Source organism: Cupressus sempervirens, chromosome 10 (assembly GCF_028749045.1).
Source record: "Cupressus sempervirens isolate cs-2001-9-10 chromosome 10, ASM2874904v1, whole genome shotgun sequence".
Lineage (NCBI taxonomy): Eukaryota > Viridiplantae > Streptophyta > Pinopsida > Cupressales > Cupressaceae > Cupressus > Cupressus sempervirens.
The window spans coordinates 179,953,583-179,980,289 of NC_143127.1; the positions used below are offsets into that span (position 1 = coordinate 179,953,583).

At 39.1% G+C, this 26,707-nt stretch overlaps 1 protein-coding gene across 1 annotated transcript in view; it reads right to left on the reverse strand.

Annotated features, from left to right (window-relative positions):
- The window catches only part of SFGH (S-formylglutathione hydrolase), a 95,728-nt gene extending 72,166 nt beyond the window's left edge, over positions 1–23,562 (reverse strand). The window contains exon 1 of the mRNA XM_089804298.1: positions 23,310–23,562. Coding sequence (XP_089660424.1) covers positions 23,310–23,450 — 141 coding nt within the window. The 5' untranslated portion in view covers positions 23,451–23,562. The remainder of the gene's footprint in view (positions 1–23,309) is intronic.
- Positions 23,563–26,707: the final 3,145 nt, after the last annotated feature.

The window sequence follows — 26,707 nt, forward strand, 5'->3', positions numbered from 1 at the left end:
TATGGGCAATTGATCCCTTTGAAATTGTGGCACTACCATCTATCGCAATTAGTTGTATGAGATGAAGTAATAGATTTGCTTTTGGCAGAAGGAAGCAAATTCCCATGAGAGCTCATCTCCAAATCCAATGATACTCTCCTGAGTCATGTTTCGCATTATCTATCAGTTTACTAACTACTAGGGGACCTAGTACAATAGGAAACTCTCTACAGTCTTCCACTAATGCACTCATCTCAATTGTAACTACTGCATTCATATCAAGGATGGATGTAACTACATCCTCATCACATCCATCATCCCTATCCCTAGAAGTCAACTCACCTCCAGCCACTATTATATGTAGTTGAAATGGATCTAGGGCTGGTGTAGACTGTACATGCTCCAACTCCACAGCCACTTCTCTCAATTGCAGTTACAACTCCTAAAGAGCCAATTGGGTGCTCTCCAGCATCCTGGAAGTTTTCTTAAGCTCATGGATGAGCTTAACAACCTCCTCTTTCTCTAACAATGCCTCATAACAAGTGCTACCCCACTCAAGAAGGTAATCCCTGTCATCTACCAATTGTAAATAGTTAAGCTTCAAGATCCTGATAGCCTCTCGAAGTGAATGAATCTCTACTAGGGAAAAGCAACTACCCTCGTGCTCATCTGATATAGGAACACCCCAACCAAATACAACTAACATCTGTTGGATAGCATCATAATTCTCAAGAGCTGAAAAGATATCACTAGCGCTCACCTTCAGTTGTCTAGTCACATGATGTCTCTACACATTGGCTCCTACGTAAGCTCTCTAACTCATTAATCACATTGTGGTAGGAAACTCTAGCTACCAAGCCCACCTCATGATCCTCTCCTTGTGTGCACTAACAACATCGCACATGTCCACCAACAAGGTACTGCCACTAGGTACCTCTACCAATACCTCCTCTAAATAAGTGGAGTTCATTGTTCTATCAAACTTCTTGTGTGTCTCTGCTTCCCCCTCATCTATAAGTCCTTGTAAATCACGATCTTGAAACCTGGCATCATCCAATAACCACTCTAAGTCATCATCAAACATTTGATATGATATACCAGACTCATTATAGCATGAATCATCGAGTGAAACATCAAAGGTCCCCACATCACTAGAATCAACAACATCCAATTAAGACCCCTCTGCTATCACCTACTACTACATACATGACTCAATGTCATCATGTGAACCAATAACACTAGGGCATAAATCTACATCACTTGATTCCTCTGTAACACTCAAATCATGAGTGTCATAACCGGGTAGCTCCATGCCCTCATCCTTCTCACCTGAGAAGACTATTGTCTCTTGTACTCAATCAACACTATGATAGCTGCCATAAAAATCAAAGTTGTCATTGCTCATATCCTCCTCACGGTAGCACTCTCATCGAGAGAGTTTAAAATAGTGGCGGTATCAATAGCCTCTTCTGCATTCGCCTTATCACCAACACTATCAACATGATCAAATAAGAGTCTGTTGTTCTGAGAATCAAACCTTGTGTCACTGACATTTTCATAACCACTAATTGAGTGAGGTTCTCATCAATGGTAGTGACATGTCATCATTATTTTCATGTTCACTAACTCTAGTCTCATCAAGATGTTGAAACTCGGTGCGGCTGTCCTATAGAAGGGTCACCAATATCATGTTCACAAGATGGACTAGTAGCTGCCCCGCTAAGCGCAAGATCATCTTCACCATGATCACTGGCTGTTGAAAACTCATGATGAGGACTTTTGGATGTCTCACTCGTGAAAAACTCCAATTTCTCTTCCTCAATTATTGGTGAGGGATACTTTTTTAAAATGGAAACCATATACGCAGTTACTCAGTCAACTGTCGCTGAATATGAAAGTCTTGCATCCATCCTTTCTAATTTTGTCCAAGCTTTTCCATACTTTCAACCAGGGCATTTGTTTGCTTCCTAAGATTACCCCTGCTATTCAACTAGTTTTCATATTTATTAGTTTTCCTGTATTTGTCCATAAGTGAAATTACTGCAAGAGTGTTGGTCACTTAAATAACAACAGCAGGAACATAATAATATTATTTTCCCCTATCACATAGGATGGCAAGAAACCGCTCCGATACCATGTAAAGAACCTCAACCGGCTCTACCTCCAATTCTAATGGTTCTACATTTTGTCAAATACTTATCATGCAAGCTCTGCTACCACTGCAAGAACCCCTGTTGGTTCACTTTGCAAACTCAAATCTAGATGTTTGTCATTCCGTCAAACAGTTGTCCTGCAAAGTCTTTACCTGTTGTTCTCTATTTCAGTTTGTATTATTGTGAGTTTGTACGCTGCAAATGGTGTTTTGAATACTTCTAATGATGCAAAATTGATTGGCAATGTAATAGAGATAATATGCTACCTTGTTTTCAACCTTTCTCATACATGAGTGACTGAAATCAGCTTTAACAATGAGTTGACATATTGTCTAACACTTCCCATGCATCCTAGGAAAAACAAACATCCATCTACAGCAAAGGGCATTTTTACAAACATTTGGCATGCAATCTAACTTGCACACTTACTTCATTTTGCAATTGATCAATAACAAGTATTAAAAAAGGCTCGCATACATATGCAATAAACCTAATTACTTACGAACCTGGATGATAGAGGATCAACTTGAGTGTTGGAAACTATCTTCAACAACTGGTATAATCTTCACTGGCAAACACTACTCCCTAAATACCAACTGCAGCCTTGAGATAGACCCCACCACCATATGTGAATAACTTCAGATGTATAAGCACGAAATGCCTCTACAGCAGTGAGATTGCACCACCATAACAGTGGACACGAGACTTGTTGGTGCCACCAACCAACATCAAACGCAGACTTGGAATGCAGTAATATAAACCTTAGCAAAGACGTCACTTCTCCAATTAATTTGCAACCAATATAGTAATATATTTGAAGATCAAGATGTCCCAGACTGTGATCAATTTGGGGCTAGAATAGCAGAAAATTAAACGTAATTCACTGGCAACTTGAGCCAATTCAAAGCGCTAGCAGATTAGAAGAAAATTCAGACTTCCCCAAGACTTGCACCAAAACCCTTGGTCTCCACTTCTCATTAAAAACAAATGCAATTAAGGTACAATTCGCAGCAGTATAAGGCACAATTCATTGGTATGAGAATTCGCCAACTCAAAGTGCATAGGCTAGAAAGAATTACCAATTCTTTCCAGCTTCAGAATTCACCAAACCCTCACCACAAGAAATATCAAAGCTCATAGAATAAATTTGCTTTCTCACAAAGCATTGCTTTTATAATAAAAGATGTCTTCTTCAAGACACCAAAGCAAGTAGCTTCTCTCACACACTTTTCACTAGAAGCCTTCATCAATACACTTTTCAATTAAAAGCTTTCATTTAATAATTTTGAATTTATAATAAATAACTCCCAAGCTAAAAGCTTCATGAAGACACTTTTCACTTAGAAGGCTTCTTCAACACACCTTTCACTTAAAAGCATTGCTTTTAAGACTTAGGATTATATTCCATGTAAAATAATGATCAATACCCCCATGTGAAATAACGATCAATACCCCCACTAGGTGCCCAAAAGCAGTTTATAAAAGTTAAACTCAATATATACCATTTAAAGTGTCAATATCATCACCTACTGAATATAGCACCTAGGCCTCACAGAAATGGAAACCGCCATCATTGACAAAAAATAGGAAGTCAATCACCATGGACCCTCTAAACATCCTGCCAGACCACGAGGATCACAATGACGGACTGGCCTCACAAACTACCTGCCAACCGCTAAAAACTGGTGACATTGCAGTTGTTTGCAAGAAATGGGCACAACGAGTCTTAACAGGTGTGTCTAATTTAACTTGTTGCCAGTTTTTGGATCTGCATGTTTTGCAGATTTCTCATGGCTCCGATTTTTTCTCTATTTTGAGTATTCAAATTTATTACAGATCTATGTTTTTCCTTTTTCAGCACTTTGGATCTATGACTTCATGCAAATCTAAGGTTCTCCAGTTTAAATCTGCATCTATTTTCAGATTCAAATCTGCCTCATTGTTTTCACATCTGCAAATTTGGTTTTGTTTTTTCACCTATAGCTCTTTCAGGTCTATCATTGCACATGCAATAGTTTGTAGAGGCAGTTCCATGTTCTAGGTGTCTCTACTTTGGCAATGTCTGCAGGAGATCACATGTGCAGATCTGAGGTATTCAATAGTGGCAACTGTTGTGTACCCATATTCTGGTGTTTGGGACATGTAAAGGTTGAAGAGGAAGCATGCCAAATTTAGTGTCTTTAAATAACAGGGATGGAAGTGCCATTTTTTATACTCTTTTCCATGCATATTAGAGCTGCACACAGAAGAAGTGCAGGCTGGAGAGTTCTATTTCTAAAACTGCGGACTGTGCAGTCTGAGAACATATTGGAGGTGAACTTTCTGTTAAATTTGAACCATAATATATATAAAAGCATTGATCTGAAACACAAAACACAAATAACAAAGAACACAGAAAACTATCCTAGGGAAAACCTCCACTTGAGGGTGAAGACAAGCCAACTAAAATTTATCCTTTATTGAGTTCTTCAAACAACTATGATAATCTTCCTGCGTATGATTGAATTCTCTGATCAGTCAATCAATAAGCTTTTAATCACTTGAACACAGAATGATCACAAAAGAATCATTCACATCACTCAAATACAAGAGCAACATAACAGACTTACCAAAAAATGTATAGATCTTATGTAGATCGAATATATACAATAAATCAGTATCTTTTTGAAAAATCAACTTCAGTAATTTTATCTCACAGATAAAAGAAAAACTCAGATACAATATTCCAGATGTGATCATGAAAGTTTGATGAGCCAATGCACATATTGCATTGAGTGTTCCTTTAAAATCTTCCCCTCATCTTGGACAGGCTTTCCAAGAATCGACGTCTCCATGCAGGCACACAAGGAAAGAGACAGTTTCATAGTAACTGAAGTCATCAATTTGTTTGTGGTAGAATAAAGACCTGAACCAGCGACAGCCAACTGAGTCCACATCAGTCATCAAACACAAGCCACCTCAATGCATACTCGGCACCATGTCATGCTAACTCAGCAGTGAGAAAGTTATTAATAATAATATTTGAAAGAAGCAGCTCTCGAAAAATGAGCATAGTCGAAAAATATGAGAGAAGCAGCTCCCAAAAATGAACACAGTCGAACACCTTGACCACGATAAGAAGTTGAGCAGCAATATTGTTGTTACACTTTTCAAATGAATATGAATCTTTTACAATAAGTTACAATAGATAGGGAACGATAGCATCTCTGAGAAAGAAACAACTCTCAAGAATGCAACGACAGAGAAACATTAGTGAAGGAGAACATCAGATGTATGAATAATGTCTATCACTGCTATCAGAGATTTAACACTCTCTCTTAGCAAGAGAGAGATTATTCATGTCACAGCATCTCTCAACATGACAAACATAAAAGGCAGCATCAAAAAAAATGTCAATAATAAAGCCTCGTCACAGATTTTCTTAACATGATATTGTCATCTCAGCATGACATTCACCATGGTCACTCCTAGAGGGTGAAAGAAAACGGAAAAGCTAAGTCATGTAGTCTGTCACACGATATCCACCATAGCTACTCCCAGAGGGTGGATCCACCATGGCTACCCCTAGAGGGTGGAATGGGGGCTTTCACCTCAAACCCTTCTCGCAGAGAAGAATGCATTAACAAGGGCTTGCACCTCAAACTTCCCTCACAGAGAAGAATGCATTGACAAGGGCTCACACCTCAAGCCTCTCTCGCAAAGAAGAATGCATTTAAAGATCTTGACTGCCAAAAGTTTACGAAAACAAAAGTCCTTTCTCAATGCTATAAGCCTACTTCCTCTTGATAACCACTTTATAACTACCTTTGCATCTTCAGGTTAGAAACCACTATACTTTCATGCAAATGGGGCTGAGCTAGAAATTGCTTAACTTTTGACTTTGACAAAAGTATGACAGAATGTCACACTAACCATAACTGGTGACTTTTTACGTCTAATTACAAGTAAAGATATATAATTTGATCATATGAGAATATCTAGGCTCATTTTTCCGTGCTGGCTCTGTCTCTCTTAAAGGAACACTCTACCTTGCAATTTGCCTTTGTTGGACTGAGATTTCACTTTGAAAGTGCTGTAAGACTTGAGAGCCTCTACTAAAGTTTAATTTTTAGGAATAGTCAAACTACTTATTCTCAAATTTGAATAGCATGATTTTCCTAAACATCATTCAAATCCTAAAAATAACCAAAAATACTAAATGCATCTAGGGTAACAGAAATGACACTAAGCCTTTTCATCATATAAGCACTAGGAGCTTGCTTGTGAAGAGCACACGATTATACTAAGAGGGAGGGGTGGTGACTCAGTATAATAATGAATTTGTCATTTTAAACTTTAACCCAAACAATTAACTTCAAATGCTGAAATGAACAATTATGCACATGAACACAGTAAACACAAGATTTACATGGAAACCTAAAGCGGGAGAAAACCATGACAATAAATGCTTTTCTATAAACTTTGTTCTTTTACAAATTGGTTTGTAGGCTACAACCTCTATGTTTATGAGCATTGACTCACTGGAAGCTCCAACTCCCCCACTTCGTAGGCTTTGACCTACTGGAAGCACCAACCTCCACTTTTGTCTTCGTGAGCACCAACCCACTGCACACAAACTTTTCTTCCACCTTCATAGTGTTGCTTGCTCAACTAATGATGGACACTTAATTCACTCCTTTATTCTCTTTTTTATATTTTTCCTTGCACAAATCCTCTTTACACATTGCATCTACATGTATTATTCTTCATCTATACTAACATAAATATCTCCCGTTATATATCTGCATAAATCCTTTTATCTTCTCTGAACTATCTCATGCTTTTAGATACATAAACAGATTTAATAATCTGTCTATATATATATATATATATATATATACACATTTTGCCCTTTGACTCTATTGGCATATATTTCATTCACATTTTTCTTCATTTACCTCTCAAACAAAACCTATTTTTATACCTTGCTTGATGCCCTTTCATGAATAGATGCAATGTTTTAGGATAAGTCTTTTCTATTAAAATCGAACCTTTTATTAACTAATCACAACTCTTCTAAATCTCTTTCTTTTATTAATTACATATTGACTCCATTATTTAATCATTGCTATGTGTAATGTTCTCAAAGTACGGAGGGCCCTGGAAAGGTACTTAGTCACACGACGATGGTTGCTTGAGGTCTGTACAAAAGCCATATGGTGGTGAAAGGATGAATGGTTGTACAACGATGCTTGGTCGTACGGAGTGTCTTGGTAGAGGCAGTACGATGTGTTGGTGTCCTTGCGTATGATGGTGTCCATACGATGGAAGTGACGGGGAGTTCGTATAGTATGCAAGATAAAGGAGGGGCCGTGCAATAGTCACTGGAGAAGCCGTGCGGTTGTGATGGAATGGCCGGTTATTCTTAGGAGGCCGTAGAGTGAGGAGGGAGATATCGTGCAGTGATGGAGATGAAGCGTGCGATGAGGGTAATGAAGCCGTATAGTGAGGAAGCTGATGCAGTACAGAGCCGATCTTTAGATTTACTAGCGCTATGTCCTCCAAATGAATTGACAACTCAAGGAAATTGTACAAAGAGACACCAGAGTGTATTTGAGATAAACACAGATAGATATATATATTCTAGACTAAAATGGTCTTCCGGATTTGCCAGATCCGAAGCAAAGTAATACACCAATGGAATAGGGTGAGGGTTGAATCCCACCAAAATCGGAGAAGCCAAGTAGGGAAGATCTTTCACTTCCGAAACAGGAATTCGCAGTACAAAGAAATAATCCAAATCGCATACTAACTACTACCTACATGTCGTACATAAATACTCGTCAGGAAAATTTTCCGAGGGTTTACAAAGATAGCCGACGGCCACACCTATCTATAGAAGCAATAAAAAATGGGTCCGAGATATACTAAATCAATCGGCCCATTAACAAAGGTTTGATTAATTATTTATTTTATGAAGGGAACATTACACTAACCCTCTTGTGTATTTGCATGACATGATGTATCTATTTAAGGGTGTTCTTATGGATTTAGGTCCTGACCTATATGTCATAATACGTTTTCCTATGTCTTGGAGATTGTTGATCAGATAAGTCAACTTGTGGTTGGCAATCTTGTATATAAGTAGAGTAATAGTCCTTGTTTGAGGGGGGGAGTTAGTTGATAGAGGATAGCTTGGAGGATTGCATTCTGGTTTTTTTAAATAATCAAGCCTGTATGCCTAAAATGTAAGAAGGCTTATGGTCTTAAATCTGTAATCTGCATTTGCAGGCCAACTTGATGATAATTGAAGTTCCTGTTTCCTTATTGGCTGGTGTTATTATTGCTTTGTGTTGTTATTTCCGCTGAGGTGTTTTTTGCTGCAAGATTTGAAATCTCCTTCTAGAGACTTACCTCCGACTTGACTGCATCACATACTCCTTGCTAATATCTGTGAACTGTCTCTAACTGACAATCTGAATATAATACTCAGAGAAACTGAATTGAGTTTGACTACCAGTGCATCTTCAATTATTCTCACCTCTCGACTTTCCAGATGGTTACTCTCATACATTCTAAAACAAACTCAGGGCATCAAAGAACTATCGAATATGCTGCTGAGCATGTGCCAAACCACTATCCAACAATCTTTGTGCCAATAGAGATCTTTTATTATGTGTCATTGATTCTCAAAAGTCTCGAATGCTACTATATCCCAATTTTCTATGGAGTGTGCACTCAAGAGCGGAAAGCAAATCATAACCCTGATACTTATACCTCGTTTCCTACAAAATCTGCCACTGTTTATAAATTAAGATTTTGATGGAAAAACTGGCTCTAAGGGCACCTTGCTTGTCGACTGAAACAATTTCCCCAACTCTACAAATTTACTCCCATTAAACTGCTCCTGGCAGAAATTGGAGGACAGAAACCCAAAATTTCTCACGCGTAACTTCAACAGAAATCACCATTGTGCTAAGTTGACTGATCTTCTAGTAGACATATTAAAGTACCAATTTAATAGCATCTGTTGTTTGTCATAAAAAAGATTGTGATCTTTAAAAGAGATATCTAACCGTACAAATTTGATTAATTATCAGAAAAACTAAAATGGCAAAATGATAATTTCCAGTGCGTATATTAATGTGTAGAAATGAATAAAATAAACTTGATTAGATGTTAACAAAAAATTCCCTCCCGAAGATGAAAAATTCAAACAGGACATTACACTTTTAGCAAGCTCTATCCAAGGATTGCAAGTGTGCTTCATCAGACTGATTTTCAAATTTTAAACTTTCAGCATGGTGTGAGATTTCTATGATTGCTCAGTTTATCCATGTTTTCTCTCAGTATTGTTTCAGTTTTGGGGGTCTATGGAAGCATAATAATATTAATGTGATTATCCATGTATTAGTTTTGGAGGGCTAACACCTTGCAAGCTGTAAAACTTGTGAAGAAATCATAGACTTAAAGTCTGAAGAAAATTGTACTTTTCAGGTTCCCCATCAATAGCCCATACATTTTATGAAATGCCTCGCCTGGGGTTAATAAAAATGGCAGCCTTTGTAAAAAAGAAATCACAACTTCAAAGACTCTTAAATATTAAGAAGTTCCCAATTAAGAATAACAGGAAGCCGACCAAGCATCACAGGGAATTAGGATTAAACAAAAAATGATAAGGTATTAAGAATTGGCCACAAGAAGGCTGACTCGCTATTGAGTAAAGGTACCAACAATTAGCATATATGACAGCGATCAGAAGGAAATAATGACATTTTGATAGGGAATTAACACATAATAGCAAGAAAAGCAGCAACTTGGGAAAACTTGTGTCCATTCCAAGGATAATACCCCTTGAAGAAGACACTAAGATATAAAAGGAGGAACCATGATGGAAGGGAGGGCAACATAGTAATAGAGAAAAACAGTGGAAATTAAATAAATACTCAGCAAAGAGCAGACATAAGCAGAGTTAAACCCTAAAAGCAGCAATTTTAATTAGAAGCTAATCACAGGAGTATAAGAAAGGATCTCATAATCAGTTTGAAATAAAAATAAAGACTAATATTTAGAAGACAGTGTTTAGGTAGTGCTGTGATTTATGAAGGCTGTGTCTACTTCTCATGGAATTGCAGCCTCCAAAAGAAACCTTCCTTCATGAAACAATTAAGATATATATAGAGAGGTCTACAATGGAAAAAGGAGCAAGAGAAATCATCAAAAAGCAGCAGTTACAGGAATCAAAGAAGAAGAGTCATTGGGCATTGGGTCTAATCAAGGTGCAGAACTCGGAATATAATAGATAGATAGACAGATAGATATACTAGAAATAATGATTCCCTTAAAATTCTCATCCAATTCGCCATCCCCTTTTGCTGAGATAATAAATATGAGGAATGGAAGTACCTAGGAAGCCATTCCGGTAGAGACCCCCAAGTAGGGCTGGGAGGCCGAATGCTGGTTGTCTTTCCAAGCTCCAGGGCTGGGTGGAGCAGGTCGAGGTGCCTTGTATGATCTCCCAAATGGTGCTCCATAATAGCAAATAGATGTTTGGGTGGAACGTTAGAAAATCCTTGTGTACACTCTGAATATTAGACTAGCGGATTACAATTCTATTTGCAGCATTGTTGGACTAAATATTTATTTATCTTTTGAAACTAACCTGGTTGCGGGCTCTAAATCACGGAATCAAATTGAAAATTACATTTCCCAACGTCATCCATGCCTTATTTGGGAATTCAATTTAGAGTAAAATCCCAATAGGGGACATTACGTTTCTCTGTTGTTACAGTTTTTGGGTAATATGAATCCATTTATTTGATAATCTTCATTGTATGTAGTTCATTTAGTCAAATCTATAGGCCATACAAACTCTGAATAAGTTGTATCTATGTGGAGCGGGTAACATAAAATCATTAATGTATTTTTATGTGTTGCTTCTTATGGAATTTAGTTGTCTTGCCACCAATATCTTCCAAGTAAATTCCGTTATCCTCATTCTAGTTTCTATATGCCCTTATCTTGCCCACAAAGGAAACTTGGTGACCCAAATGGGTTGTAGAATGGTCATCAATGCACAATATACAAAACAATATAGCATGGACATTTAGTCAAATCTATAGGCCATACAAACTCTGAACAAGTTGTATCTATGTGGAGCGGTTAACATAAAAGCATTAATGTATTTTTATGTGTTGCTTCTTATGGAATTTAGTTGTCTTGCCACCAATATCTTCCAAGTAAATTCTGTTATCCTCATTCTAGTTTCTATATGCCCTTATCTTGCCCAGAAAGGAAACTTGGTGACCCAAATGGGTTGTAGAATGGTCATCAATGCACAATATACAAAACAATATAGCATGGATTCAATTGCATCAATATGACATTCATTACTAGTATGAGAATACCAAAATGGCAAGGAAATGTTATTACTTTATTGATCACCAAAAACATGAGTACATCATCCATATTCCAAGGTTCTTATATAATGGTCAGTTGGTTGGGAAAACCAACCAACGCATCCCCTCGCCTCCTAACTACCCAACCCAACAAAGCTTAACTAGTTCTAATTACAACATTACTTTATTACCTACTACATTTATCCCCCAAAAAAAAGAAGTCGCCTTCCAGCCGACTACCCAACAGAACAAACGGAAAATCAGATTTCAAGAAGAAGGTTGTGAAGACATCCTTGGACTCGGGGCTCCACGAAGGCTTAAAAGATCTCATTTAGCCGCCTTCTGTTTGGCACGGCCTCCCTATAGAGTACGCAATGCATCCATCTATTTCGCCTATACTGTTGTGAATCTCTCTTCTAGGGAGGCTTTCTCTATCCTCCATTTTTCTTCCAGGGCAGCTTTTTTTGTCTTCCACTTTTCTTCTCGAGCAACTTTTTCTACCTCCCATCCCCTTGCCAATCGTCCTGCCACTTCCTTTTCCTACTAAAGTTCCCAGTATCTCCCTCTAAATGCTACTTCCATTTTTGCAAGTGCATGTATTAGAGGTGGTTATTCCTTGGCTAGGGCTATGGTGTATCCGGTAGTCAACTCCACAACTATTTCCTCCTGCTTATACCACCTTGGTGAAGTAACCCCCAATCTGTATGGCAATCTGTCTTCATAAATGCTACCAAGGATTCAGCTGCTCGAACCATGGCCTCAAGGTTCTGACTCTTAGCCTATTTTATAATCTGCTTAGTAGTATGTTTCATAACTTGTAACTTGTGGAGAAATGTTTCTGATTTGTCTTCCAATGAAGATTGGGAAGGTCCAACTTTCTCTTTTTTGCATTTTTGTTATGATCTCCCCTTGTATCTCCAAGGGAGTCGGCAAGGGTGGAGATACCAATCCCAACTTCTTCAAGAAGTCTATCTGCCTCTTCTAAGACTGCGTCCTCCCTCGATATATCCTCTCCCGATGTGTCTTGATGTTCAGTTCCGAGTTCTTCCATGTGCTTCTCCTGCTCTGCCACCAGTTTTCTTGCAAGTTGTACCACCAAGGTAATAGGGTGTGCTAATTCTATACCTTTCGATGTGTGTAGTCTTACCTTGTGCCCACATTTTTCCTGACACCTACGATCTATCACCTTAGTACGAGTCTGCTGGTCCGTAGGAACCAAGTTTGCCACTCCTGGCAAGGAAAGTCTTGTTACCCCCCGTTGAGTAACCTCTTGCTCTCTACTGCCTTCTCCCCCTATGTTCTCCTTCCCTGTATGGCTGCCCTCCATGGTATGTACCTCTATACAGACGCCTTCCTAGGTGGTATGTCCTTCCCTCGTACTCAGCATAGTATGGATGCCTCCCTCTATACCAGGGGTACAAACGCCATCCTCCGTACCAGTGGTGATACACCCCTCTTCATGTTGCTCATCTATACTTATATAGGCCTCTTTGGTACTCTTAACTTGAGCACTCAGAATATCAGCTTGGTGAATCTAGCCATATTCGAGTACCCCCCTTGGCGAATGGTCCCTCGGTTGTTGGTAAAAAGGTGATATATCCAGGCATTCCCTTCAAGTGGCTCAGACGGATTTCTTCCTCTTGGGAATCTGAAGATGTGTATGTAACAGTCTCATCCTCCTCTAACCTGTCCTCTCCAGTCTCCTCCTGACTTGAACTCTCAACAAGTGCTACTCGTTGTACCTGCGCGACTGCCTGTCTTGGTTTCTTTTTCCATGGTTCCCCTCCACCTGACCCTGCCCCAAAGGTGTCTAGGTGAACCCAATATGTCATCGCTGGTTTGTAGGGTTCTGCTCTGTTAGTTGGAACCAATGCCCCTCTATGCTTAATGGCCACCTGAGTACAAACTACTTCCAGAAATAAGGCTATGGCATGATGTGGCATGTAGAATGCCTTATACTTCAACTCCATGAATTCTTGTAACCTCTCTGAGATAAACTATTCCCAGTTGTACACCTGTCCCCTATTCAACCCATCAACCATAGGTAACATTCATAGAGAGATATTTGATGTGTGGCTTCCAAGTGTAAGTTTGCTTTTAACCAAGTCTAGCAGGCATCACCATTCTTCATTAGCTATGAAAAAATTCTTTAGGCCCCGACTAATCTTTTTACCGAGAATGCTCTCTCGCTCTTGTGCCATGAGATCTTTTTTGCACATCATTCCCAGCCACTTCTTTGTTTCCTCCATTTTCATTAGGGTTTTTGTCAGTTCATGTCCTTTGTTGGGAATTCCAAACACCTTAGATATTTCTTTAGCAGAGTAAGAGATTGTTAGAGTTTGATGGAAATATTGGATTACTGATTTATGAGCTTTCTTCTCATAGCCAACCACCATGGTGCGTAATATAGATTCAAACTCCTTCAAATCAAAGATGGGCACAGAAATTATTTTGTCTACCTCTACTCTGCGCAGCACCTCTTTCAGAGGGTGATTGTCCTTTGTATTCTCCCACCAGGTGCGACATTCGCTTCTCAATACTCTTTCAAAAGAGACATTAGTTGTGGTAGTCTTTTCTGTAGTCTTACCTTTGTTGTTGGACATCTTCTTTAATGTCGTTCTATAGGAGTAGATTTTGCTTCTTGGAATCGATGATTTTTCCTCTACTAGGATTCCCAACACTTATCTTTACCATTTTCAAGTAATGTGCAAGACCCCAACTAATATTAGTCTTATGTCTTTCCACCAACCGTTTCTTCAATCCACGTGGTAGGAAATGATTCCTGTGCTACCTCCGAGTAATTCCTCCTCTCTTCCATACCTCCAAAGACCACCTTGCACCCGTACCCTTTTGAAGGAATTTCTGCTCCACTTGTTGCCTTGTACATTAGAAATAGTCTATATGCGGGTTGAGGCTAGTCCTTCAGTATGTGCAACAGTTGTGGGAACAGCTCGTACTTCCCTTAGCTCGTGTATGCTTGAAAACATACGTACCACTCTGCCTCCACTCCGTACTCCACCTCGTAGGGCTGAAACAACTCCTACACCTCCTTATATGCCTGTGCCAAATCCCGTATAAACTCTTGCCAAGTTGTGGACTTCTCGTACCCCCTTCCCTCTTAGCATACGCATTGGATCTTTGTCTAGCCTATGAGCTTCAGCTCATACTTCCTCCTTCCCCACTCGTACATTGCCAACAAGTACCTCCTTCCAACTCGTACACAAGCGGCCGCCACTCTCTACGCCCAATGCGATCTCCTCCCAACTCGTACACTAATTGCCACTACTTTCACTTTCTTGTAACCGTACGCCCAAACTCGAAGTTATGCCACATACAAGTTATTTTTCAAGTGCGTGGATATTAGGATTCGGCATTAGTGGTTCCCCTATAGTGCGGCTTTGTATTTCTTCTTTTATTTCCTTATTTATTTCTTCTATGCCCATAGAATATTCTTTCTCTACCTTTCTTGGTTCTATTTTATCTCCCTGACCTTGTATTTCTAGCAAATGAATAGAAAAAGGTTCCCTCCTTTATAAGGCTTCAATTTTGATCCATTCACGAGGTCTTTTAGGGGTTTATTGTCCAAGGTAGATAACCTTAGTGCCCCATTATCTTTGATTTCCAAAACCTTGTATGGCCCCAGCCATCTTACCTTAAACTTACCTGGTTTTATTTCATTTTTCCCATTGTACTTAAGTACCAAATGTCTAGGTCTAAAATTCATCTTTTTTAAATGTTTATCATCCCAAAATTTTCTCCTCCTTTGTGCTACTTCAAGTGTCCATTGAGCTAGTGTCATTTCATCCAGTTTTATCTAAGTATTGAGTCTTTCCTTTAAACTCTGCACATCCCCCCAACCGGTGTTCAACTACTATTCTAGGCTAGGTACTGCATATTTCATTGTCATTACTACTTCTTGTCCATAAATTAAGTGAAAGAGGGTTTTCCCAGTGGTGGCCTTGTAGGTAGTCCTATACGCCCACGCAATTGTTGGAAGTCTTTCCTCCCAACCTCCTTTTTCAACTCCACAAGTCTTGTACAAAATTGTCACCAATATTTTATTTGTAGATTCTGCTAGACCATTTGCCCTTGGATAGTTTGGACTAGAAAAAGAGTGAAAATTTATGTACTCACTAGTCATTGTTCTAATTGCCTGATTGACAAAGTGCACCCCTCTATCACTCATCAACTGCAGCGATATACCAAATCTTGTTACTATCTGCTCATAGAGAAATCTAGCCGAACTCAAGGCTGTATTGTCCAGGAGTGCTTGTACCTCTAGCCATTTTGTAAGATATTTTGTTGCCACCACTATGTATCTGCATCTATGGTTACTGCTAGCAGGTAAAGGCCCTACAAAGTCCAACCTCCAACATTCAAATTATTCTTGTTGCTATGATGGAAATAACGGCATTGAAATCTCTTTTTAGGGGTTTGCCTGCCCTTTCGCACATATCATAGCTCAAGACCAATTCTCGAGCATCTACATGCATGTGGGCCACCATAGTCCTGCTAATAATACTTTTCGAGCTGTAGCATCAGGTCCCATATGGCCTCCTGCCAGCCCCTCATGAGATTCTCTCAAAACTTAGAGGATTTCTTCCTCCATGACCTGTCTCCTTAATACCCCTTCCGGCCCCATCTTATACAACAATCCTCGATCAACTAGAATGTCCTGCTCGTGAGTGCAATTTTCCTCCTCTTTGTTGTTGGCATTTCCCTCGGAAAGGTAGCAATTGACAAGTACTATCTGATCCTTTCATACCACTGAGGTAGTATGGCAATTTGAAATAGATGGACATTAGGAAAGTCTTCATTCACTCCACTTCCAGAGGCTTCCCCTAACTTGATTCTTGATAGTTGGTCTACAATTACATGACTTTTCCCTGACCGAACTATAATTTTTAAAGTAAATTCTTGCAAAAGGATTAGCCATCTACTCACTCTACCCTGAATCATAGGCTTGTTCACTAGATACATAAGTGCTTGATGATCAACAAAAAATGTAAATGGAGTAGCTAATAAGTAATGTCTAAATTTCTACACTACATAGACCATACCTAAAGCTTCCCTTTCGGTGGTGCTATAATTCTGCTTTGCCTTTGATAACAACATGCTTGCAAAGTACACTAATTGGTCTAATCCTTCATTCCCAATTTCTGCCAGAGTGGCGCCTATTGCATAATTTGAGGCATCCACAAGCACATGGAATTCTTTGCTCCAGTCAAGGTATATGAGAATCGGAGCACCCACTAGTCTCTTCTTTAGCTCTCGAAAAGCCTCTTCCTATTCTTTCTCCCAGCAAAACCGTTCCCCTTTTCTGCTTAGTTTTTTCTAAAGGGAAAGACACTTTAGCAAATCCTTTTATAAATCTCCTATAGTACCCCACATGCCCCAAGGACTTGACACCAATTACATCTGATGGGTCTTCCATGTCTAAAATGACCTTGATCTTGTCCAGATCTATTTTGAATCCCTCCTTACATGGTATATGGCCAAGAAGTCTGCCTTGTGGAACCATGAATCTGCATTTCTTGGAATTCAAAGCCAACCTTTCCCTTCTACACCAATCCATGCATTTGCCAATGACCTTAAGGTGTTGCTCTTTCCCACTATAGATTGACCAATCATCAAGGAAGGCCTTGAAGTTCCCTACAGACATCCTGTCAAAGATATGCAATATGATTCTTTGGAAGGTGGTTGGTGCATTGCACAGCCCAAACGGCATCCTGTTATAGGCATACACCCCATGTTCAACTACAAATGTGGTTTTCAGCTTATCCTCCTCAGTAATGCTGATTCGGTTATATCCTGAAAACCCATCCATGAAGGAGTATATTTCATAGCCAGCCACCTCTTTTAGGATGTTATCAGTAAAAGGGATTGGGAAAGGATGTTTTATAGTTACCACATTCAAGCATCTAAAGTAGACATATCCAAATTTGATTCCTATCCTTCAATGATATGACTATAGGGGATACCCACTCACTAGTTTGTACTTTGAATATTATCCTAGCCTCAAGCATTTTCATGATTTCTTTTTGAACCTTGGTTGCATAGTTCCCATTCATTCAGTATGGTCGTTTGTGCACTGCTCTTGCTCCTGGTATCAGTGGTATCCAATGGACACACAATTGTGGGGGCACTCCTTTCAAGTCCTTGAACGTCCAAGCAAAGACATCCTTATATTCCAAGAAAATTTTAAAAGCTACCGCCTTCAACACCGAATCCCAATCATTCCCTATAAGGATCTCCTTGGGTTGGTCCTTCTCACCTAGGTTTATTGTCTGCAACTTAGCCTCCTTGTATTCTACTTTCTTCTCAAATATATGTCATGGTTTATTATTGAGGGTTGTGATACCCTCTTTCTATTCCTTATAGCCTTTTGAGTACCTTTCTTCTGATTCGGTTTCTTGGATTTGCAACATATTACATTGTGGCTAGAATACTTCATAGTCTTCCATCTACCAGTGAAACAAGTTGTTGAGGGATCTTGTTTCATCTTCTTAGCACTCCCCAAGTTGGAGCACTCCTTCATCTGGTTCCACTCCATCTTCTCCCTCTGCCTCTGAATCTGATGCCAGGTCCTGACTTACAGACTAGTTCCTTAGATCTATTGTTTACTTTCTACCGTCTACCTCTATGGACAAGGTATTTCTCTTCCAATTATGGGTGGCCTTTGCTATGAGTAGCTATCCTTTCCCCAACAACGCATCATACCCTTTCTTCTCCAAGGTAATCACCACAAAGTCCAAAAGGAATTGTTGTGTACCAATTACTACCTTTTGCCCCATGAAAGTTCCTCTTGACTTAATTCCATGCTGGTCACACCCACCAGTTGGAATCATGCTGGTCTGCACCCACCAGTTGGAATGTGGGTGGCCAAAGTGTAGGTCTCCCTATTGCCTTCCAAGTCTCCTCAAGTAGGACGTTCATGTCGGAACCTCCATCTACGATAGTATTTGATAGTTTACATCCCATTATTTCCATTTCCAACACTATTGGTGTCCTCCCCATTCCTATGGTGAACAAGTGGTGAACAAGGTGTTGGTTTCTTTTCTCGCTTGCACTTCCTCTTTCTTCTCCTCCTTGGAGGGTACTCCTTTAATACTTGCTCCTTATGTTATTGCTACCCGCAATGTAGGTAGTGTTTCTAATAGATCCACAATTTTCACACGGATGGTGGTCTCTAGTACTTGTTTCATGATGTTTGGTACTGGTCGAGTGTTTGGGAGTTTAGCCGTACTTGGTTCTCCTTCCTTTTGTCATGTTATCTCTAATGCCTTTTCTAACTTCCTAAAATCTTTCTTTTTTTGTAGCTGCATCCAGATAATCAAGTTTCCTGGCCTGCATTCTTGTGATGGCTAATACTTTGCTTTCCGGTTCTGCAATATCAAGCATGTTCACCCCTTTTTGTCTAGGGCGATTAGCATCCTCATGATTACCCAATCCACACCATTTACACAACATCCCTTCTTTTTGTCCTCCACCATTCTAGCAGTCCCGTGCAAAATGGCCCCATTAATTGTATCGCTTGCATTAAAATAATGAATCTTCCTATAGAATCGCACTGGATTGCTCTCCCAATTGTGTTGTTATTGCTTCCACACCTATTGTTTCTATACCCTCCAGGTGAGGCTTCTCTATTTGTGTTTCATGGAGGGGTGGAAGGCAGTGTGGATTGTTCTCCTTGGGTGAAGAATACTTGTGCATTCTGTGCCTTTAGATTGTAGGCACAATCTTTGAGTGTGTGGCCAAACAAAGACAGATTTCACAACAAGCTTTGTGCGGGCATGTCCCTTTTGTATGTCCTTTGTCCGCAACTTGTGTACCATAGTTCCCTCCCTTCTCTTTTATCATCCTTACTTCCGATTACTTCCTTTATTAGCCTCATCATTGATGCAGTAGCATCCTGGGTTGCTTTGTTATCCTGCTCATTTTTGTTCATTTGCAAGTTGGTGCCGAGTTACTATAGCACTCAGTTGGTGTCGAGTTACTGTAGCACTCCTTCATGTGCCGAGTTACTATAGCACTTGGTGCTGAGTTACTGTAGCACTCCTTCATGTGCCAAGTTACTACAGCACTTAGTTGGTGCCGAGTTACTGTAGCACTCCTTCATGTGCCAAGTTACCTAGTATATGCCGAGTGTCGGTATTTGGACATGATTTCTGCGAGCCGACTTGCGGGATTTATTTCAATCGCGACATTTATGTTAAGATCCTTTCTTGGGATGAGTCCAGACCGTTGTTGGGTCGGCCTTCCTCTTATGTAATGATTCTAGAATGATCTGTAAGCCATTTTGGCAAGTATATATAGTGTTTTGGCTTAGAGTTGAGCAAGTTTTTTTTTTAGAAGAAGATTTTAGAGCAGAACTGAAGGTGCGAATTTGCTGTTGGATCTTTGAATATGAATGTATTGTAATTGGTCGTAACCCAGACGGCCTTACAACTGGGCATGTATGAAGATATTTTGATGAATCAATAAAAGTATTCACTCTTCTTCCTCCCTTGGTTGTTGTTCCTTGTGTTTGCTTCCGTTGTGTTAACTCTTGCAGGGTGGTTTGGATAGTTGGGTGAGCCTTTGGCCCTAGTTATTCACCCTATTGTCTGCGTCAATCGTATCTTTCCTCGAGGCTTGGATAGTCTTAGATTCATCCCCACTCTCTTTTGAACTTTCACTCCCTCTTCCATGTCTCTTGGCTTTGGAAATTTTGTTCTCACTTTCTATATCCATTGCACGGGTGCACGCGTCGGCAAAAAATGATGGTGGTACAATTTTCATTTTCCTTCTTAAGGACGGGGTTAATCCTTCGATGAACCACCTCTTCTTCAATAAATCGGCAGGTTTATTGTCCAACTTTCCTATCAATTACTTGAATCTCCTGTTATACGCTCTGACGGATTTGTTTTTCCCTTGCCGTGTATTATAGATTTCCGTGACTATCTCATCATCGTCACGTAGAAGTCTAAATTGCTCCTCAAAGGCAGTATAAAGGTCCTTCCATGTGGTCTTCTTTGCAACCTCCAAGTCTATATAGCATTCAATAGCTATTCCTCTCAGCGCAGTTGGAAATGCTTTCAACTATTCATCGGCATCATTTTCTCCATTGGCCTACCATATAGTTATACATGTTTTACAATGACGTGCAAGATCCTCCAATCCTTCCCTGCTAAATCTAGGGAGCTTTTGTTTGTCTAACACCATTTTCCTACCACTCTTCCCTCCTACCAAGACGTTCCCTCCTATTGGGATGCCCCCTCCTATCAAGATGCCCTCTCCTACTGAGCTAGATTCCTAGGTTCTTTTTCTAGTGATATCTCCTTCACCTTCTAATTCTCCTTCCCCTTCTATGTGGCTTAAGCTTTGTTCCTGTCGATGTTCTCTTCATATGGGGGTTTTAGGATTCTGCCACCCTTCCTTTGCGGTGCTTCCGAAATAGCCAAGTTGGCTATACCTTCTATTGTGTTTTCAATCAACCTTTCTTCAATTTGGTTTGTACTCCAGAAGTGGTTCGCCAGTCCCACCAAGTTGCGACACCTTTCCTCCTATTGGTGGAGGAGGAGATTTTGGGAGGGCGGCTTCCTCCTCGATTTCTTCTTTTGGCACTCGCCTGGAATATTTATTTGGAAGCAGGGGCATGAATTGTTTGTGTCTGGTTATCTTCCTTGGATTGTCACACTCCTCTAGTTCTCGTGTCCTCTCGGCAAATTGTTGGAGCACTTGTTTGTCTTCTTCAGTCTCTTTCCGTTTCTACTCTTTCTTCCTCCACGCATACCAAATTTCTTGCCAATAGTCGAGGGATTTGTCCATGTAGATCGTACAGTGCTGGTGGTAAGCTCATCCTACACCGTGCTCTCTGGAACCGCTCTCTCTCGAACTTTCCTTTGCACGTATTGGTTGATTGAAACTTCCCAGGCCACGACTTTATCTCGTGTCACCTAATCTTCTCTTGTTATTTCCTCCTCTTCTCTGTCACTGTTTAATACTTGTATACGTGGTAGGAAAGGTCTTCCCATTACTCCATTCTACCTAGTTGACAACCTCTAGGTTTGGACTTAGGCAACGGAGCCAAAATGTAGAATGGTTGTCAATGCACAATATACAGAACAATATAGCATGGATTCAATTGTATCAACATGACATTCATTACTAGTACAAGAATACCAAAATGGCGAGGAAATGTTATTACTTTACTGATTACCAAAAGCATTAGTACATCATCCATATTCCAAGGTTCTTATATAATGGTCGGTTGGTTTTCCCAACCAACCGACGCATCCCCTCGCTTCCTAACTACCCAACCCAACAAAGCTTAACTAGTTCTAATTACAACATTACTTTATTACCTACTAAATGAGCTAGGATTTGAATGATCGCAAAATTTCTTTTGGATTTGGGCTAAAGCCTTATGGGTGTTATTACAGTGTACCTAGGCCCAAAAAAAGCTCTAAACGGACAAACTAGTCTCTATGGTTATCTTGCCAGCAATATTTTTCAATTAAATTCCTTTGTCCTCACTCTAGTCTTCATATGTTCTTGTCTTGCCCACATTAAAAAATTGATGATAAATGAGCTTGGATTTGAATAATCCAAATGATAATCACAAAAAATTCTTCTGGATTTGAGCTAGAGCATTATGGTTGTTATTATACTGTACCCAGCCCCCAAAAAACTCCACACCAGCAAACCTACACCCCCGCCCATACCTCTACCCTTTCCATTTTCACAAATTAGTAAATAAGTGATGGTCAAACCCAAAATAGCTTACTATTAACCACATTTCCCTTTCAGCCATGAGACAAATTCAATTTTTAGAGAAAGCCCAGTTTTCTAGAAAAACTACTAACCTAAAACATTGATTAGGCAGAATAAGATTCAGTGAACACAAATCTAGTTGACTGGGAAGAGCTTAAGCGGTAAATCACTGGTATTTGATAGTAGAACGTTGAATTCAAATCACCAAGAGATATTTAAAATTCAAAATGGTTAAAATACCATATTCAACATTGATCTGCAAGAATGAACTAAAAAGAACGTGAATCTATTTAAATGGAATGAGCCTAAATGGTAAATTGTTGCGGCTCTTGTAGAGAAACTCTTAAGTTGAATTTTTGAATGGACATCTAAATATCGAACCTGGATAAAGTTGCTCGTCCAAATGAAAAAATTTAAACTATCATTTTTCTGGTAAACATATACGGTTCAAGGCCCAGCTAAGATACATTGATTACAAGATTTAGACTCGGAAGACAAGATACTGAAGTAAAATTCAGTTAAGAAAAGGTTGAGCAAAATTCAGTTTTAAAAGTTTTCAAGGGCAGGTTTTTTCCACGGTCTTCACAGTCGACCTACGGGTATGCATATTGCTCGCCAAGATTTGGACTTAAATGAATAATCTGAGGAAGTTTAATGAAAAAATATAACCATTTTCCTAATTAATCGGTAAAAATTGACTACACGACAAAAAAATATAGATAAGAAATTCTTAAACTCAAAAAACCTAAATCCGAAGAATATTTCACCACCAATAGAAAAGATAATAACATTTTCTAATTCAATAATTACAGTTCAATTACATGAAAATAGAAAGAAGGATGAAAGCTACTATACCAAATTGAGCTCAGCAGACATGAATCTGAAACGAATCTCGAAAAGAAAATAATAACTAGTTTTTCCGGTGAATAGATGCAGTGAAACTAATGAATAAAAACTTATTGAAAACCCTTAATAAAACTCAGTAGACTTGAGAAATTTACAAAAACATAATACAGTTCATGAAAGAAGAAAGCATAAGACTCACAGGGACTGTTTGAGATACTGCTGCAGGAGGAAAATAAATAGTAAATGTCATGTGGCAACCTAATGTAGAACTGTAATGCTTGTATCGTCTGTTGAACCCATCAAACATTTTGCTGCAGCTGATCTCGGTGGGGCCTTCCATTTTCAAATGCCCTAACAATAATCTCAGTCTTCTTCGCTGATCTTCCACTGTGATTTTCTTCGTTCTGCTGGTAATCTGATGGGCTTGACTGTATAATTCTTCGTTAGGGAGTGATCACATGTAAGCCTCGTTATGGGCATAATTAGATCCCGATGAGGTCACATCCGAGAAGAATCTGGCCCGTTGTGGTCGCCAATAAAGTTTATCTTACGTCCAAGAGTCTAGGGATTGGTTCCCCTTTGGAGTATGTTCTTTGGAAAAAAAAAAATCAAAAGTAATTTAGTATTCCCTTTTCATTGATCACTAAAATCTCAGAAAAATTATTTATCATATTTTTTCCTCATTGATCATATAAAGAGGAGGCAGTACTTGAGCACCTTAATTTTGGAGGTTCATGTGGCATACCATGTGGATCCAAATATCTAATTTTTAAATTGGTCATGTTGATTGTTAATCTGGTCTAAATGAGAAAACACTTCTCATGGACTCTACAATTTTCCATATGTTTTGATCATATTCATCCAAAATTTAATTGTTAAGTCATTTCAATACATTGACTGAAATGCAACTTGACCCACACCCTCAACCTACTTCATATGCCTTATGAAGGGACGAAGGTAACCTTGTATGGCTTTCCACCAAATGGCCACCCAATCCACCACCTGGTATGTATGATCTTCATGTCTACACCTTCAAATTTGCTTTAGAGTGGCATTATCTTGCATCACCTCTCTTTACTTGCGTCTATAGGCTTGTATTTATCAAATATACTCCATTCAATTCCCTTATGTTTCATTCATTTCTACCTTGTGTATTCTAGACTCTTTTGTTAGGATATAACCACGGACAAAAATAACAATTACATACAAATATTACCAATAACAAAAAAATAATAGATCACACAGAAAGAACACAAGACACCAAAATTTAGCGTGGTTCATCCAAACCCTGGGCTACATCCACCAAATAGCAAGTCCAATACTATTACAATCCAATGATTACAACCTGATTACAATTCGTAATCCCTTATAGCTCAATACTGCCGCAAGAACCAATTTGTGCATCACATCTTATAAAAATGCCTAACCCTAAGCCCTTTTATACAAGTAATTTTATGCCGCTTTAGGGTTACAACATGTCGGTCATATGTCGACCATACATCGGCCACAACGTCGACCCGAACCCCAAAGAATTTATGAAGTATGTACAGTACTTCCTTGATTAGTCACCACAAACTAACAATCTCCCACTTGGGGACTGATCAGACTCCACACTAGACAACAATCTCCCACTTGGAGATTGATCCTATAGCAATATCACTACCACATAGAGCTCCCACTGGATCAAACCACCCTGGACTTTATTGTTATTTTATTCTATTTAGTCTAGAAGACCAACCGAAGCTGAAGAGGAATTCAGCTTCTCCCTTGTCACTACCTTTGTAAACATATATGCTGGATTGTCATATGTATGTATCTTATCCAGCTTTAACTGTCCATCATCCAAAACTGACTGAATGAAATGGTACCACAACTGAATGTGTTTTGTCTTTCAATGTAGAACTGAATTCTTTGCAAGATGAATGACACTCTGGCTATCTATAAACAAATAATTATCTCTTTGAAGGTGTCCCAGTTCTTCCAAGAAGAACTGAAGCCATATCATCTCATTGGCTGCCTCTGTAGTAGCAACATACTCTGCCTCTGTAGCGGATGAAGCATTAACCTTCTGTAACCTAGAAATCCAGCTCATGGCTGCCCCACCAATAGTAAATACATAACCTATAGCACTCCGCTTGGTATCCATATCCCCTGCCAAATCTGAGTCAACATATCCCTGTAAATCAAGAGTAAAGCCTCCAAAATGTAAACACTTACTGGATGTTCCTCTCAAATATCTGAGAATCCATTTTACTGCATTCCAATGCTCAATTCTTGGATGATTCATATACCTGTTAACGACTCCCACTGCATGTGCAATATCTAGCCTTGTACATACCATAGCATACGTCAAACTTCCTACAGCTGAAGCATAGGGTGCCTTGGACATCTTATCCTCCTCTTCTTGTGTCTTTGGACACATCTCCTTAGTCAACTTCAAATGATCAGGTAAAGGTGTGTTGATAGCTTTAGTATTTTCCATAGAGAAACGTTGCAACACCTTCTCAACATAATCAACCTGAGATAGCATCAATTTCATGTTCTTCCTATCTCTGCAAATCTTCATACCAAGGATTTGTTTTGTTGCACCCAAATCCTTCATAGCAAATGCATGTGCTAACTAGCATTTCGGCCCCTTAATGTGATCCATGTTAGACCCAACTACAGGCATATCATCAACATATAAACATAAAATTATGTAGTTGTCATCATCCAACCTCTTAAAATAAACATAATGATCTGAATGACACCTACTATATCCATGCTCATGCATAAAACTGTCAAATTTCAAATACCATTACTGAGGTGCTTGCTTCAAGTCATATAAATTTTTTTTCAATTTGCACACTAAGTTCTCCTTAACTTTGACCTCAAATCCCTGTGGCTCGGTCATACATATCTCTTCATCCAAATCACCATGAAGGAAGGTTGTTTTAACATCAAGCTGCTCCAAATACAAATCTTCAATAGCCACAATACTTAAACAGTACGGATAGAAATCATTTTAACAACAGAAGAGAATATCTCATCAAAATCAATGTCTTTTTTCTATATAAATTCTTTTACAACTAACCTGGCTTTAAATCTTTTCTTACCTCCATCCACTTCTTTTAACTTCTAAACCCATTTATTCTGTAAACCCCTTTTACCTACAGGCAACTTGCATAAATCTTATGTCTTGTTTTTTAGCAAAAAGTCCATTTCATCTTTCATGGTAGACTCCCATTGAATCTTATTATCCACCTGCATAGCTTTATCATAACATTCAGGTTCGCCAGCGTCAATAAATGAAATAGAATACAAGGAAGGAGAAAATCTTTCTAGAGATCTAATTAGCCTTGTTGACCATCTAATATTCATGGGTGTGTGTGGTATTTGTTGTTGCACATCATGAGGAATTGTTGGAACATCATCTTTTGGAGTATCATCCAGCACTACATAATCATCTTCTTTCTTCTCATGTTGCTACAATAGATCTGTGTACAACACTTTCTCATTGAATATGACATCCCTGCTTCTTACAATTTTTCAATTTTCAAAATTCCAAAGCCTATAACCAAATTCATTAATGCCATATCCAACAAATACACATTTTTT